The following is an 18,972-nucleotide window of genomic DNA, read 5'->3' on the forward strand; positions in this document are numbered from 1 at the left end:
AACTTTGGAAGTGATGTGGTAATGGGTGGGCAACAGGGCGGAAAAGTTTTGGGAATTTTTTTTTTTTTAATTTTCGGTTTTAAAATGCGGACGGCCCGATTCTGTCGTTCGTTTCTCTTTATGATTTCCAAATAACTTTCTAAATATTTCGAAATCAAAACTGGGCGCACCTGGTGGAGACGTAACCCACCCGCTCCCGTACATTAAATAAGCCTTCAAGCAGTCTATCCAAATGCTGGAAATAACAGCCAAATTTCACACAACCTCTTTTTCGCACATATTTTTTAATAAAATTTTTTACATATACGCTTCATATGGCCTAGAAATTTTTTACATACGTTTCATTGGCCTAGAGGTCGATTGGGGATGAGTTTCGACAAAAATCCCATACATATCGGCTTTGTTTCTTAATAAAATTTCTGAGAAATTTCCCGCGGGAAAAAGAGGTATTATAAAAAAGTTCAAATAAAAAGTTATTGTCACGAACTTGAGCTCCTAGCCAAACAAATGCGTTGCTCATCTTGTAAAACTTTACTGAGCAAAATTTATAAAGTGAAGCGGGCCGGAAGATCTCACTCAGAGCGCAGGTTTCAGTGCAACAGGAAAGGTTGTAAGAAGTCGGCGAAAAACCAAATACCATTTCGGAAAGGACATTGGTTTGGCCATAGCAATTTGTCTGCCAAAAAGTTAAAATAAGGTGTTCATTTTTTTTTTTTTTTTTTACAACTGAAATTTCCAAAGTCTTTTGCTTTTGTTTTGTTTTTCCTACCAAAGAAAACTTGAAAGGGCATTTACAAAAAATATGAGTATCGAAATAATACCCAAATCTCCAACAAACTCTCTTGACACACACCCACACACATCTGTATGTGATGCACATACAACACGAATTCGTTGAGAATATCAAAGAAATTTCATGTTACATATCTTTGGAATTTACGGGGAATAAACCTCGGAATTATGTTTTCAACATTGTATTCCGGGATCCTTGTATTCCATTTCGAAATTTCGCGCGGTGACAAAATGAAATAATATGGGTGCGTATGCACAATGCCTGAAAGGGAAATCGATTGACCCAACGAAACAAAAAAATAAAAAATAAATTAACACTTTATTGTAACTTTCTGCCACTTTCAGTCCCACTGCGTGGCACCTTGGGCAAGTGTCTTCTACTATAACCTCGGACCGACCAAAGCCTTGTGAGTGAACTTGGTAGACGGAAACTGAAAGAAGCTCGTCGTATATATATATATATATATATATATATATATATATATATATATATATATATATATATATATATATATATATAATGTAGTGGCTTCATGCAGGCAGAGCGTAGATTCGATCCTCGTTTGCCAAATTTCATTTAACAGTTCAACAGCACTTTGCTCAGGGTAAAACAATAGTTTTTCTGTGAGTAACAGCAGTTACATTTGCAGAATAATGTCTTTGTCACTTGACCCTTCTAACCTCTTCTAAGCTACAAAAAGCTAGAATTTTACATACACTTTGGATATTACATCTTTTTTTTTTTTTTTTGCTCGGGTCAAACACTGGAGTTTGATCCATTTCTTTTGTTATTGCTTAAAGGTGCTGTTAAGGGAGCGGAATTGAGGGCCTTGCAATATTTATCTAAGTTCTCCATTCTAAGTTCAAGTTCATTCGAAATCAGCAGTGCCTCTCATCCTTCCGAGCTTGGTAAAATAAACTACCTGTGTCAACAGGTAATATGCTAGCTTAGTACACGAAAAAAAAAAAAAAGACAAAAATGGGACCCAGACGTGAGGCTCCGACGGCAGGTGGAGTGACACGACTACAATCACATCAAAATGAACTGTAATACTCGATATCAGTCTTTATTAACAATTTTTGTCTCACTTCGATTACCCCACCCCGACAAAAAAAAAATATAGTAATAATAAAAGTGCGCCCCCAATCACGAACGAGCAAGGTACATTACTTACGCCCCGACCATTCGGAAATAAACCACACCCCACTTTGAGAAGTACTGCTCTATATTACTATCAACACAACACTCGTACACATCCTATCATTCACGCACACACAGGCGCTTGCACGCGCAATCGATTTCTTAAAAACGGACTCTATTACAAGAAAAAACCGCAAAAAAAAAAAAAGTTCCGATGTTAGCCCTGATCGAGTAGATTTAAGATAAAGGTATTCCAGACATCATCGGCTAGACTTCTATTTATATCTCGAACTAATGACCAATGTGCAATTAAGACGATAGAGTGTGGTTCGAAGAAAATAATTGCTATTTATAGCAGAGCGAATAACCTTTTTACTCTCAAGGGATAAAATGAAGGGTGCATCTGTACAAAGAGGATATATATTTCACAAATATAAATATTTAAGTAGTTTTACTCTTTTACGTTTCTCTTTTTCTTCGTCTTTTAATATGCGCTTTTAGCTATTTGGCACATAATGTATACAACATAATCGTCCGTGACGGCGAGAGGAGTGGAGGACCTCGTTGAATGCCTAAGGCAGACGTTTTCAACCACTGTGCGAGTTTTTGAGGCGAATCGGTAAAAGCCGAGATACAGAGAAAACTTGAGTATTTTTAATACAGCGCACAGACGCGTGATTTAAAACAATTTTAATACACGTTTTGCTTATATTAAAAGTTTTATCAAATGGATAAATAAGGGTCAACGATGTGTTGCATCAGTTTTAGGGCCTTGCGCAGTGTATCATGGTTCGTAAAAGGTTGTAAATCGCTGACTGAAAGTAATGCGCGGAGGAATACAATGCGTGCAGGGTAGATTACGTACGGCGCAGAGGGTGTGGCTATCGAACCCACAGCCTCGTTCACACACTGTTGCTAAGGGTTACAGTCGCCAGGTACGCAAGAATAGAATGACGGCATTCGTACATTTATTCGAAAATTTTGATAATGGTTTGGTGCAACAAATATACAAAGAGAAAGAGTAAGTTCCAACCAGTAGCTAAATCACACCGTTGATTTCAACAACTGTTAATGTTTGTGTCAGTTTGAATAGTTTGGTGTTTCTAACAAATCAAGTGACTACATAAAGGCTTCCTAATTGACAGAATGTGTGTGTGTGTGGAAATGTCTTGCTTTGTCTTTTATCATAATTCTATTAACATCAAAGATACCTTATAGGAATATTAAATGAACTCCATTACTTAATTGGTACTTTATCGACTTCAGGATGATGAAAGGCAGGATTTGAACTCCGTATGTAAAGGACCACACTGCAGAGGTTTTGTCCTGCATTCTTACAGTTCTGCCAACCTCCGCCTACATGCGTGTTTAGACATTCAGCCCTGATTCAACAGACCTATGATTAATGTTGATCCAGCTAAGACCATCCAATTTTTTTTTTTTTGGTGGGGGGAGGGATATTATATCTAGAACTTTTCTTTCAGACGGTTGCATATGGTTTCAAGGAGAATTTGATTGCTATTTCTAGCCAATGGTGTGACAGTGTAGGTACTATCTCATTGATATGTTCATGCTTCGTTGCTGAAGATGATCATGTTACTGCTATTATTAAATAGCCGCTAAAAGCAATGGATTGTTCTGAAGTATTGAAATACAAAAACGTGTGTGCGTGCGTATGTGTGTGTGCGTGTGTGTGTGTGTAGCGCATTGTGCATGGTTTATATTAATTTATATGTATGTATGTGTTGTATTCCTCTCGGGAACTTGCAGAGAAAACACGAGTTGTGCAACTTAGTTATTACATTTATTTATTAACCATAACAAAAGACTCGTCATTGCTCAATTTTATTTCAAGATTTCTTGCCAATAGAGAAAGAGCCGGTTTCTAACCTAGATTCAAGGCTCCTTCATTGGAATTTCAACATCAACAACAGGGTATTTTTGTTTGTATGTATGTATGTATGTATGCATGCAGATTTGTATGTTTTGCTTTATGCATGTATTCTCATGCATATACTTGTATATCAAGACATGTTCATATATATTGAAGATAAACTTCTGGAAAGTTTTACAGATTTTTTCAGTTCCAGTGGTGGATTGGATCTGTAGTTTTCGAATTAGCTTTCTCCTTTCTGGTTTTGAGAAGCTTAATTTATCAAGATTGATGTTTAGGCAGTGTGTTACATATCCCAGAGCCCCAATAATTACGGGTATAAACCTGAGCTTATAATCTGCAGATTTCCCAGTGATTCAGCGTGATTTCCAGTGATTCCCTTTGTCACTGATCTTCAGTTTTATGTTAACATCCGCTGGGCAGCTAATTTCCACAATTATGCACAGTTTCTCTTCTCTATCCTAAATCATTATATTAGGTCTGTTGTGCTTACATTTTATTGAGGTCTTCACTGGGACATTCCACCAGTACTCCTTTTTATTATGAGTGGCTATGGCTTCTACCATGCTGTGGGTTCTTATTTCTTTGTCCTCAGGTTTATCCCTCCAACAGATTTCATTATAGAGTGTCCTAGCTACAACATCATGTCTCATTGGTAGATAATATCATGATGACATTTTCAGACAACTGCTTATGATGTGGGTGATATCTTCGGTGTTAACTACACAAAGTTCATTCACACTTAGGATACATTATAAGAGCATTAAATCAATCACCAGTACTAGCAGCTTTTTTTATTTTATCCAAACCCACAAGGTACAAAAGGCAAAGTTGACCGTGGGAAGATTTGAACTCAGAACATAAAGTGCTATAATTACAGAGTGCTAGACATTTTGCTTGATGTTCAAATGATTCAGTTAATTATCTAATCAGCTGCTTTTATCAGATTTACCCAGAGATGACTGCAATTATTCAACAAAAACAACCATCATACTGAACACTATAAGTATTTTTATTCTCTCTCTTCCTCTATTTCTTATTCAGTGAAGCAGAAAAACACCGTAATTATGAATATTCTGCTAGTGTTAAAATCCAATCATGGTATCGTGGTGCAAGATCAAGATTTTATCTTAGGTAAGTGGAGAGTTCTTTCTTCAGACTCTGTCTTTCTTGTTAACTTGTTTTAATCAAGTTCCTCCTATTCTGTCTGAATCATATTCCTATTCTGAGGAATGGTGTTGTGTTTGAGAGGTTCACTTGTTAACCACGTGTTTTGGGGCTCAATCCCACTGCATGGCATCTTACACAGAGTCTTTGGAGTGAAATTTGGGTGACAGAAACTATGTGGAGGCCTGTCAGAAGGACCGTTCCTATTTTTGTATGATAGATTTAATCTGTTGCTGGTTAAACACCATGACCTGGCTGTCAAGTGCCTTCAGTAGAGTACACCTTGTTGCTAGCAGCTGAGCTGTATCTCCACTCCAAGGATAAATTCCTCTTTTCCTGACATAAGTTTTGGAATCCCAGAAAAAGGCCATAAAGCACTAACCTTGTCTTAAATAAGCTGTAAAATATAATTAAAATGCCCCCCTCTCTCTCTCTCTCTCTCTCTCTCTCTCACACACACACACACACACACACACACACACACACACACACACACACAGCAACATCTATCATGTATTTTCTCTTTTTCCTCCACTATCATTGCAACTCACTCTCTTCTAAGGTGCCACACTTGTGTCAATTTTCTGTCACTATTTTGATGTACAAGATGCTATTGTTGTTTCAGACTACATCACAGTACTAAGTCCAGAGAACATTCAACTTTGTGGAGTCTATCTCTATTTTCTCCAAGCAAAAAAAAAAAAAAAAAAAAAAAAAAAAAAAAAAAAACTCTATGTATCTATTAGTGTGATACTGACTGGGAAAGACTAAAAAAATGTTGAGCATTGTAAAAGTCTTCTTAATTTACTATTTATTTAACAATATATCTCTTTTTCTTTCTTGCTGACTACCAAGATTCATGAACAATGCAGCAATCACCATACAAAAGCACTGGAAAGGCTACATCGCACGTATTTACTACCAAAAAGCTACCTGGGTAAAAATATTCCTACAATACTTTTTCTGGCATTTTCTATAGATAAATTCAGAGAGAGACAACTTAAAGTCATGACAGAGTAGAGGACTGCTCTCTAAAGGGGACTTATTTCACATCCCAGTACATCATTGTGTATCCATCCCCAAGATACTCGCATCTTAAATTACATAATCCGTCTGTGAATAGGTACCATGAATAATACAGTTCATTACTTTAAACAATTGATTAAACTTAAGTAGATTTGTAGATTTAATTCAAATCCTGATTTGGGTATAGTGTGAACAGAGTTGATAATGCAAAACATTTGCTTAAGAAGTCTTACATTGGTGTTACAATGATCAAGTGGATTACGGGAATTAGTACCCCCATTTGGTTTTTGTCATGCAACTATATGCAGAACCATCTTCAGATTATCCTTTTCTCACACATTACCTTTGTCCTACTTTAATTATTAGGAAAAAATCTAGTGGTACTTCAACTCGTTTTTAAAGACGTAATATTGCTTTCATTTTGAGTTATCTCCCTTGCGTCAGGTTGAGTGAATCCTAATTCAATGGTGTTTACTTCTTATCGATGAGTTTAGTTTTGATTAAAGTTAATAGTACTTAACACAGTAAATACCACTTACTGTGTGTTACTGCTGATTTCAGCATTTATCTTCCATACAAATGATATCCCTGGATTTTTTCCCATGAGATTTTGTTGTCATACTAGAATATGTATTTACTCTATGTACATAATCATTTCTCTGTATTGATTTATTAGACATGTAAATGACTAGGCTTCACTGTAGAGGTTTTAATAAGACCAAAATTTATGTAGCATTGTCACTATATCAAATACCAAACTGTTCTTCCCATTGCTGGAAGCATCAGAACATTTAAATTTAACACCAAAATATTATTGATTTGGAGTTGTCTCCCTTGCTATTCTTAACTTTTGATCAACAATTTTTCACAATACAAGTAGTCTTAATATATCAAAATTATCATTCACCTATTACAAGTTAATCTCTCGGAGTGGCTGGCGTTAGGAAGGGCATCCAGCTGTAGAAACATTGCCAGATCAGATTGGAGCCTGGTGCGGCCTCCTGGCTTGCCATTTCCCAGTCAAACCATCCAACCTATGCCAGCATGGAAAACGGACGTTAAACGACGACGATGATGATGATGATGAAAGGTGCAAGTCTGCTTCCTAACCACAGATTCTCCAGTTCAGTCCCACTGAGCGGCACTTTGGGCAAGCATCTCTTTCTATAGCCTTTGGCCAATCAAAGCCTTGTGAGTGAATCTGGTAGATGGAAACTGAAAGAAGCTTATGCATGCATGCATGTATGTATGGGTGTGTGCATATGTTACTGTCTCCTTACCTTTATTTCATGTGATAGTTGTGAAGAAATGTCACAGCAGTATCTTTCAATTCCAATCTTCTGTGAAAACATGTCGGGTCATGGGGAATATTACCTTGCTTGGAAACAGTTGAGGGTTGGCAACAGGAAAGGTATCCAGCTGTAGAAAAGATACCGCAACAAATTCCATCTGATCCATGCAAGCAGGGAAAAATGGACATTAAATGATGATGATGATATATGGCTGTGTGGTTAAAAAGTTTGCTTCCCATGTTAGAAGCATTTTAGACGAGTATCTTCTGTCTTCTGCTCTCACTCTTGGATGATTAAAGCATTGTGGGAGGGTTTAGTAGAAAGAATTGAAATACGCAGTGTGGAGTGAGTGTAATCTTTAGCAAGTACAGTGACAACTGCTGACATGTTTTAGTCTTATTAGAGCTCTTCAGCAAAGCATAGACTTTATCAATTCTGCCAGACCCTAGATAACACTGAGTAAATTAACGTTGATAGGCATAATAACTTAAAGCAGTGACTGTGATGAGGACAGGTTACCTAGGGTCGTCTTCTGCATGAAAACAAAACCAGTTAAATTGAGGCTGTCATATGTTTAATGTAGAGAATAAAAACAATTTATTAATTAAAATTACAACTAAAATGAGAAAGAAAATCATTAGATATAATCATTTATACTCAGTAAAAATAAAATTGAATGACAAATTCTATTTTGCATTAATGAACGATCTAACATTATAAAAACTAACAAATTTTAATACATTATTCTAGATTATTCTAAGGCTTTGTTGAATATGGACAGTCAATATATGTTGCAGTGATGTTGATGACAATGTGTGATTATAATGACGAAAATAATGATTAAAGTTTCACTATTCCAACATTTCAACTTTTACAGGATTTTTTCCTGAAAATGTGCATTGAACATTACATAGCAATGGCTACTAAGGTAAGTGCTAATCTAACTTCTACACACCAAACTTTATGTAAACTTAACCAGCTACACACACACTCATACAACTCAACTGAGCATGCACATGCACACTTGCATGTGTACACACACGCACACATACACACACGCACGTATCCACACACACACACTGACCATCATATGCTCTGTCTAACTACATCACCAAATTCACATCTCAATAAATTCTTTCATGAAAATTCATCCCATTGTCTCCTTAACAGGCCCCCACTCACCCAGAACTATTTCCATTCCTCATCATCCCTGCTCACACTATTTCCACCAATCATCTCTTTTCTGTACCTTCAGCCACTGCTTTCTTTCTCCCACCTCTGCTATGCTCCATTCTAAACATCCTCTCTTATCTACCATCATTTTCAATATCCTCCCATGTCTACTATTATGACCCACCTACTGTAGCCACCTTATGTATCTCTATATCTCCCTTCCCACTGTTCCTACACCTTGCACATCATCCCACAACTTTTTGTTCTATTCTCCTTTCTCAGCCACTCCTATTTTCCAGTCTTACCCCTCTACATACAGGTATTTCCCATCATCTGCATCCCACCCTAGTTCATCACTCACTACATTAACTTCTACATCCACCTGTTTACTCTCCCCATCTCCCATACTCTTATGAAAGCATCCACACTTTCATCGTCCCATTACCCCACTGTCCATGTCCTCTTTTATACTCACCTTCTTGTACCTTAGGAATTTACTCTAGCATCCTATCACTACCTTCCTTTTATTACCCTCAGTCATGTATTGCCTCTATAGCAAGACACCTGTACTTGTCCCTCTATCATACTTTAGCCTTTCAACACCTGGTATACAGCCACTCACCTCCACCTTCCCCTCCAAAATACTTCTGCTTAATAGTGGAACCTTTCTCCTTTTCCTTTTTCCCCTATTCTTTTTTGCCTTACTAGTTACTTGGCAACCTCACTAGTGCCAGTGACAAGAAAAAAGTATACTCTTTAATGTGGTTGGCACATCCAGCCACAGGAACCATGCCAAAGATGACAGTGGAGCTTGACATAACCCTACAGCTCGCTGGTTCCCTGTCAAACTATCCAAGCCATGCCAGCATGGAAAGCAGACATTAAATGATGATGATGACTTTTGAATCCTCACAACTCACCCCCAGTGAATTTTTCCCCTGGCATACATGAGAAACACAGGGCTAGAGTAACTACAAGCTCACTTCCTACTGTAAGGTGCTTATGCCCAGTAATACACTGGAATCAATTCTATAAACTGACTACAAGCCATTTGCATCCCACCCCAATTACAAATATGAGTCTTAGGATGATAAGCCTATCACACAGCCCTGTTAAACATCACCTCCTTGGCTTTTAGATGCAGTTAGGCAAGTTCACTATGCTGCAATCATCTGAACCAGAACCTTGATTCCCTCAATGTTTTACCCTGCAGACATCAAACAGCAGACATTCAGGTTGAACATTCATCGATTGCATTAATCTCATTTTCACCAGCATGAGAGGAAGGCCTATAAAGATTCTGAGATATACATTTAGAAATGTTTAGGAAGGTGAAAACTTTTAAGTAGCAATAAATTCACTAAGTTTAAGTTCACTCTTAGTGGCTGGTGGAAACTGGTTTACCCTTACACCATTGAGATGAAAGGTCAATGAGAAATTTATGAAATCTTTTCATTCTTCAGATTCAGAAGACATGGAGAGGTTACCAGAGTCGCAAGAAAAAATTTGACTACTACAAGAGGAAGTGTTACCTAGAAAATGTTTGTCGCAAAAATGAAATAGTCTTGTAAGTATGGTCATTGGGTGTTTTGTTATCTAGAGAGAGAGAGAAAGAGCGAGAGAGAGGAAGAGACAGACAGACAGACTAAGGCAGATAGACAGATAGATAAAGGTAAATAGATAGACAAAGAGACACCCTAGAGTTATAATGGAGGCAAAGTGGTTTTGGAGTGAGTCGAGTGATAATACATTGTACCAGGAGGAAAAGAAGTACAATAAAAATATAACAGAAATGCAACAGAGATGCAACAATGCCAGAGAAAAGATGCAGTAGATAAACAATAAATGTAATGTAGGCACTTAATTGATGCTTAGTAAAGGTATTCCAGAAATACTGCAATAACAATAAAAAAGGCACTAAAGATCCAATAAAGATCCAATGAGTGTATACTGGAGACAAGAGGGGTATCTTTTTGTGTGAAATCAATAAAATTTTGTTCACCTTAAAGGGTATAGAGAATCAGATATCACACTCACACACACACACACACACACACATGACAGGTTTCTTTCAGTTTCCAAATAACAAATCCACTCACAAGGCATGAGTCAGCAAGAATAAACTCAAAATCATGTGGTTGAAAAGCAAACTGCTTACCACACAGCCACACCTGTGCCTATGAATAAATAAGAAATAATAGATTAACCTATCCATCAACTCCCAGATTAGATTCCCTTTTTTTCCTACTTCAATTCCCAAGACTAATGCAATGTTCATTTCATGTACAGAGCTAAACTTGATAAATTTGCAAAAGAAACAAAAGAAATTGAAGAAATCATCACTCGTCAATTAAAAGAGATGATGTCAGGTCAGAAAGCTTTCCGACATAACTGTGTACAGGGCATAGACAGTTTCCCAGGAATCAACACCAATACAACTTACAGGTAAGGAAAGGAGAGAAATTTTTTTTTATTAAGATCTACAGGATCTTATTAGAACAATGAAACCTTAAATGTTTCCTAAACCTTCAAGAGAATATTAATGGGGTTATGTTTAACTTTGTTTTTATAGTATTCAACCAGTGAGAGACACAGTTCCTCCTGGATGGAAGGCTAGTTTATTTCAGGTAACATTCCTAGATTATACTACACCAGTTCCCAAAGGTTTGATGATTTGTAGTAAGGTATGCAGAACTAGGTGTATGGACTCCAAAATACATTGAAATATCTTTTGTGGATTTGATTTCAATACTTTTAAGCTGGTAATTTTATTTCTGCAAGGTTTCATAGTGCAACTGCTTATGTCTATATACTGATGTTAACTGGATGAAAAACAAATTTCGTCCTACGTACAACATTAATTATTTAATGTAGCATTGTCAGAAGATTTGCTACCTATTCTACTCATTTAAGTGGATTGAAGTATGTGAAATTAAGTGTATTGTCAAGAAACATACCAAGATGCCTCCAATAGGTATGTACATATTGATCCATGAGTCAGTAACCAAAGATATTGACTTTACTATTTTATCTCAACAAAGACAAAAATTGTCCCATTTAAGCCTAATCCTTTCCAAACAACAAACTGGTAGGACCAATACTCAACTGTATTTTTATATAATGTTACAGCTGATAAGAGACAAAACTCACTCTGGATAAGATGTGGTGTTACAGAAGTGAATTATATCACTCACAGTACCTACCTAAAGCTAGTTGTTGACTCAGTTGTTGAAATTTAAGTCTCTTGGCCATGAATAAAATGCAGCACCAATGAAAAGACACAAACCATTGAACTCTTGCAAGATTTTCTTGTACCCTACTGACTGATATTTGTTGAGGGATTTGGTTTCAAGGAAAAAAACATCCTCATGATCTTCCCAGGTTGTCCAAAACCAGTGAGATCAATAGAGTTAATGATCCTCTTGATCTCCAAAACTACATGGAGGGGGGTTAATTCCAAAACTACTTAACAAAGGTTTAGTACAGGACCAACTGAGAGAAAGATACAAGGCTGCAACTCATATATGGGCCCATGAATTTGCTTAGATCTTATAAAATGTTTGCATATATTAAAATCAAGCATTAAGAGAAGGGATGGAGACCTAGAAAAAACTTTGTATCCACTTAAATTTCCTTTCAAATGTGCAGATTGTTAATAAAATTACTTTCTAGTGAAATTAAGTCTGTATTCACTCATAGAATTAAATATTTTTCACTTTCTGTTCAAAAATTCACATAATTTCTTTACAAAGTTTGAATAACTAGCCATTCTGGAGTTTCAAGTTAAGATTAAGAATTAACCAAATGGAAAGTAAATCAACTGATTTCTGCTCTTTTAATATTCAAGGAAATCAAAGCAAACAGAAATCTATCATTCAGTTTATGATTTAAAGCAAGGCACACTCCAGGTCTCCACTGATAACGGATATCAGTTAATTCCTCCAAAAACTTTGCCGCCACTTCCACAGAAACCTCAAGTAAGACACCATTTTACTTTATTAATGTACAATAAGGGCTCCTTCATCCAGCTCATTAATTATTATCACTTCATTCACTTATATATTATCTTCATTGTTATGCAGAGTTTGCAATGCCATTGTATTGGGTGTCACTGTAACCTTGCATAAATTTCTTGTTTAGTTGTAAAATATGGATCAAGTTTTTGAAATTTTCAAAAATTTAATTTGTGTAAGAAATTATTACTTCCACTATTAAACTAAAAATTCATAATTTAGCAAGTACATTCTTTATTAGGTTTACATTTAGGCAATAATGTGATCTAACTTTCCTATTCTACCTAGTAAGGCTTGTAAACTTTGGCATGATGCCCATTTGGAAAGGAGACTGTTGCAACTAGGTTATCTGTCTATTGCTGTGGTTCTCAAATTGTATGCTGCAAAGCACTGGTGCACTCTAAATATTTAAATAAAAATATATAATTTTAGGCTTCAGAAAATTCATTCCAATGTTGTGTTATTCATAGTATGTGTGTATGTATATATATATGACTTATTTAGTCCCTCGATAGCGTGAGGCATTATTACACAGTTAATGCCCTTTATATATAATTAAATATATCTATGAAGAAACGATGAATTTTTTCATTACGAAATTTTTCGTTATTTTTTTCATTATGAGGTTTTTTCACGCTGACTACTTGATAAATTCTTCTAAAGAATTTATCCTATATTATATATATATACATATATATATATACATATATATATATATATATATATACATATATATATGTATATATATATATATGCATATATATATATATATACATATATATATATACATATATATATATATATATACATATATATATATATATATACATATATATATATATACATATATATATATATACATATATACATATATACATATATATATATATATACATATATATATATACATATATATATATATATATATACATATATATATATATATATATACATATATATATGTGTGTATATATATATATATGTGTGTGTGTGTGTGTGTATACATATATATATATATATATATTATCATCATCATTTGACATCCAGTTTCCATGTTGGCATGGGTTGGACAGTTTAACAGGAAACTGGCAAGTTTAGGGCCGTGTTGTAGTTTGAGCATGTGGTTTGGGGTTCAGTCCTACTGCATGGAACTTTGAGCAAGTGTCTTCTACTACAGCCTCAGGCTGACAACTGCTTTGTGAGTGAATCTGGTAGACAGAAACTGCATGGAAGACAATTGTGTGTGTATGTGTGTGTGCCCCACACCACTTGACAACTGATGTTGGTTTGTTTATATCTCCATAATTTAGCTGTTTGGCAAAAGGAATCAATAGAATAAGTACTAGACTTGAAAAGGAAACTAAAAACTGGTGTCAGCCTGTTCAACTAAAAACCATCAAGGCAATGATCCAGCATGGCTACTGTCCAAGAACTAAAAAAAAAACAAAAGATACAATCAAACTGAATTCAAAAAGACTGGTTTTGGTCTGTGTTGGCAAGATTTGTAATATTTAGTAAAGTCAATAAGAGTACAGAGAACTTGATATGGGAAGTGGAAAATCCAACATTTCAAAAAGAGTCTTTCTGAGTCCTTCAACAAAAAGTTGATTAGAGTGAAATTAAAGAGACAGTAAAGATTTACATTCTCTATGTTAGTAAAACTGGCTGCAACTGGTAAGAAATGCAGGACCACAAGAGCTTCAAACAGGAAGTAAGAGATAAAAACTGGATGAGGCAGATAGAGAAAAGAGGAATGGAATGAGGAGAAGCAGGTGAAGGCAAGAGCTCAGTAGAATAAGTACTAGAGTCGATTTGTTTGACTAAACTCTTCAAGACAGTGCCACAGCATGGCTGCGGTCCAATAATTAAAAACAGTAAAAGAATATCACATCATAACCAATTACAGCAAGCAAACCAGGACAATTTCACCAGCTAGCATACGCAGATGATTCATTGAGAAATACATAAAGCTATGCGCACATTTCTACACTCTATACATACAGTTTTAGGTACCACACATGCACGCACGCACACACACACACACACTTTCAAATTCTGAAATTTTTATATCTTTCTATATGAAATGTATCAGTAGTTTTTAATGTTCCATGCAAAGTGTGCCAGTTGATTTTTTCACTTGATTTTTTCACTACAAAGTCATAAAGATTAAGGACCACTAGTCTATTAGAATGCAATGAAACATACTTATGGCCTCCTTGGATTTCAAATTTTGAGTGGAACTTCTTCCTCTTTTGTATGCTTAGTCAGAATAAATCTTTACAATTACTGATATTTTCTTTTTATTTATCTTCAAATATTCAGGGTCCTTTCCTTGATCCTGAAATTGTACAATTGCAGCGCTACAAACCTCTGAAGCCCACACTTCGTGTAGAAACTAGCTTTGATTCTTTAGAAAAAGCAAGAAATGAATTCAAATTGGAAGAATGGGCAAAAAGACTCCATGATGATAAGTAAGTTTGATATATATTTAATCTCCTATTTTACATATTTCTGTTCTAACCTAGTGTAAAAATGATTCTGAAGAACTATTAAAAATTTCTCTTCCCCTTATATATGTCTAAATATATATTTTATATTACATTAAATTTTCATACCTCTACTCCAGCCTTCTGATCTAGTAGCAACATACCTTTTCCTCAGACAATCATAAAAGAAGAGACAACATTGTTATGATTTAAGTTGTATATTGATACTCTTATTTTCCTTTTTGGTTTTCAGTTTTAAGAATATTTTACCTTAATATTATAAATGGGAATCGGCTTTCCTCTACATCCATGAAGAGTTCAATTTATTTTTTTAATTTCTATATTATGCAAGAATTTTTTTGCAGTTCATTGTCCTTCAAACCACTGAATATTCAGTTGTAAAATAGAAGAAATACATATTGTTAATCAAACAAGCTGAGATAAATCTTGATAATATTTGTTTTTCATCTCTAAAAATGAGGTTAATTTTAAAAACTATACGCTTCAAAATAAACTTGATATTAACTTCAGTCTTTTAATATCTTTTCCAGTTTCATATCAGTTAAAAACGGCCCAACAAAATACCAGCCTCTTCTCCATACAAAGTCTGAATATGGTCACAGACCATATGGCTTGAAGTACTTCAGAGAGACGAACCACAAATTATTTATATCAGACAAGGTACGAAAGCCAATATCTCCCTTATTTTATATACTAAAGCAGGTGTCTACTTCAAACCAATGAGAAAACATTTATGCAGTTATTCAATCTGCAAGCAGTAGTAGTAGCCAAATCTCCTTCAAATCACAATACACTTTAAAACAAAAGAACATGTAAGATAATATAGTCCTAAATAGACTATGCCTCAAAAATTTGCCACTTGCCGAAGGTGCCATACAGTGGGACTGAACCCAGAACCACGTGGTTGGTAAGCAAGCTACTTACCACACAGCCACTCCTTTCGGTAAGATATTAACAGACAAGTTTGCTTCAGCTCTCACAGCATCTACTTCTTTCAGCTCAACTTCAAATCACATTTGACCTGTTTCTCTCAAATTCCACTATTTCCATTCTTTTTACTTCAACTTCCACCCTATCTACTACTTTCCCTTCAAATTCCATCTCACCAACTCTTTACCTTCAACTTCCACACCATGATCTTATTTCCTCTGCAACCACTCAACTTACTGCAACACAGCCATCTTTTTCATCACAACTTCCAACAGATCTGACTATTTCCCCTGCAAACATCGATAAATCCTGCTCACCATGTCTACTTTAAACTGATATACAGTTTTCAACAGATTTACTCTGTGAATTCTTCTCTCTACACGAATTTTATTGTATCATTGAATTTTTTTCTTTTTCAGGACTTCAAGACATGCACATCAAACAGTTCCTATACTTGAATCCACAAATATCTCACATTAGGTCAGGTTTATCCAGATTATGATTTTTAGAATTATCTAATTGTTCAAATCTGCTGAGATTATGCACAAATCTAAAAATAATACCACCAGATACTGATTGAAGATCAAACCAATCAAAATATGAAGACATAAATATTGATGATTTTCTTATTGCTGCAGATGAGGTTAATAAGTTCAAACCATTATAAATGTTATTTACAACTTATCTCTGACATTTATGATTTAATCCAGTTAAGGACCTTTTTTTTTATAAATAGAATAAGTATGCCGGGCGAAATGCTTAGTGGTATTTCGTCTGCCGTTACGTTCTGAGTTCAAATTCCTCCGAGGTCGACTTTGCCTTTCATCCTTTCGGGGTCGATAAATTAAGTACCAGTTACGCACTGGGGTCAATATAATCGACTTAATCCGTTTGTCTGTCCTTGTTTGTCCCCTCTATGTTTAGCCCCTTGTGGGCAACAAAGAAATAAGAATAAGTACATAGTACATAGGTTACAAGAAGGAAAACTTTATAGCACTAAAACATAACTAAGATAAAAACTAATACTTTCTCACAGCTCTGGATTTTCATTAGTCCTAAATGAATTTAATTAAAATTTTTGAGTTGCGACTAAATCAACATTTGGTATTTTCCTAATTATTTTATTAACAGACAATATTACATGACAAATTTCAAAGTCTGTTTTTGATTTTTTTTTTGTTTTGTTTTTTTAATAAATCTGTAAAATAAAAGTATTGCCTACTTTTGGTCTTTATATATCTCATCATCATTATCACCATTTAATATCCATTTTTCATGCTTGCATTCATTGGACAGTTTGACAGGAGCTGGTGAGCCAGCAGACTGTGCCAAGTCTGCTTTGGTATGGTTTCTAGTTGGATTCCCTTAACATCAGTTTTGTTATTAACAACATTATTTACAAAGAGTACTGAGTGCTTTTTATGTGGCACCAGCACAAGTACAACTCTTCTATAGCAGACCATGCATGTATGTATGTATGTATGTATGTATGTATGCATGCATGTAGATAGATAGATAGATATGTATATGTGTGTGTATATATATATATATAGATATATGTGTGTGTGTGTATATATATATATATGTGTGTGTGTGTGTGTGTGTGTATATATATATATATATATATATCTTGTTTGTAGAAATACATAAATCCAGAGGAGAAGCACACTCTAAGATGTAGACCAGTTAATATTATAGAGGGGTAGGCCGGTTAATCTAACTTCTCTCAACATAACAGATTTGGTCAATTTAAAAAGTTTTGTGGTTGTGTGGTTAAGAAGCTTGCTTAACAACCACTTGGATTCAGATTCAGTTCCACTGTACAGTTCCTTGGGCTAGTGTCTTCTACAATAGCTCCAAGCTGACCAATGCGCTTTGAATGAATCTGGTAGACAGAAACTATGTGAAAACCTATGATATATTATGTGTAGTGCCCCAGCATGGCCACAGTTCAATGACTGAAATAAATAAAAGATAATAGAAACCATCATTATTTCCTCTGTAAAATTGGAATAACAGCAGCCCATCTGAGAAATGAACACTGCAAGGTGGGGTAGCCGTTGCTGGCCATTCTCTGCAGTAACACTTTTGTAATTTTGTCTCTAAGGCATGGTTGAACATGCCATTTGGTCTGGGGTGTACAACTTGTTACACCCTTCCATTTTTTTCTTTTTTTTTTGTTTCTTTGGTGAGGTAGTTCTTGCAGGAGTTTTCTCAATAATTTCATGGGTCACTACACATAATAGGCGCAGGTGTGGATGTGTGGTAAGTAGCTTGCTTACCAACCACATGGTCCCTGAGTTCAATCTCACTGTGTGGCACCTTGGGCAAGTGTCTTCTACTATAGCCTCAGGCCGACCAAAGCCTTGTGAGTGGATTTGGTAGACGGAAACTGAAAGAAGCCCGTCGTATATGTATGTATATATATATATATATATATATATATATGTGTGTGTGTGTGTGTGTATATATGTTTGTTTGTCCCCCCCACCAACATCGCTTGACAACTGATGCTGGTGTGTTTGCGTCCCCGTAACTTAGCAGTTCGGCGAAAGAGACCGATAGAATAAGTACTAGGCTTACAGAGAATAAGCTCTGGGGTCGATTTGGTCGACTATAAAGGCGGTGCTCCAGCATGGCCGCAGTCAAATGACTGAAACAAGTAAAAGAATAAAAGAGTTATATACTTTTAATGTTTTTGTTTTCTTTTCCTCCTGTAAAAATATATAGCTAAATAAAAAATTTTAGTACATAAGATGTAAAACTGAAAAAAATCTAGTGCAATCATCTCAAGTAATCACAGACAGCCTGGCATTGATCAATATATTTATGTAAATATGTTGATTGCTAAAGATGGTTAATGACTGCGCAGGATTTTTGAGGAATGTGTTAAGAGAGTTAAGAAATGGGAATAATGAATAAAAGGCTAAACTGATATCATTTATTTTTGTCCTGTTTATGTGTATACAATACAGCGGAGATTCTCAACTGGGGTCTGTATGGCCCTTCGGAGAGTCCATGTAAGATTTTGTGAAAA

General features: G+C 35.4%; 2 protein-coding genes across 2 annotated transcripts in view; one reads left to right on the forward strand and one right to left on the reverse strand.

The window, feature by feature from the left end:
• The window catches only part of LOC106879401 (ciliary microtubule inner protein 6), a 50,510-nt gene that overhangs the window by 20,578 nt on the left and 10,960 nt on the right, over window positions 1–18,972 (reverse strand). The gene's annotated exons all lie outside the window — the stretch shown is intronic.
• On the forward strand, window positions 2,004–17,146 carry LOC106879399 (spermatogenesis-associated protein 17). The gene is made up of 10 exons (XM_014928940.3): window positions 2,004–2,954; window positions 4,872–4,961; window positions 5,850–5,931; window positions 8,190–8,240; window positions 9,949–10,052; window positions 10,775–10,930; window positions 12,333–12,462; window positions 14,821–14,969; window positions 15,536–15,665; window positions 16,355–17,146. Exons 1-10 carry the CDS (start codon window positions 2,758–2,760, stop codon window positions 16,391–16,393), a joined length of 1,128 nt encoding a protein of 375 aa, XP_014784426.1. The 5' UTR covers window positions 2,004–2,757; the 3' UTR covers window positions 16,394–17,146.

The sequence above is a fragment of the Octopus bimaculoides genome, chromosome 11, assembly GCF_046866305.1.
Source record: "Octopus bimaculoides isolate indiv1 chromosome 11, ASM4686630v1, whole genome shotgun sequence".
NCBI lineage: Eukaryota > Metazoa > Mollusca > Cephalopoda > Octopoda > Octopodidae > Octopus > Octopus bimaculoides.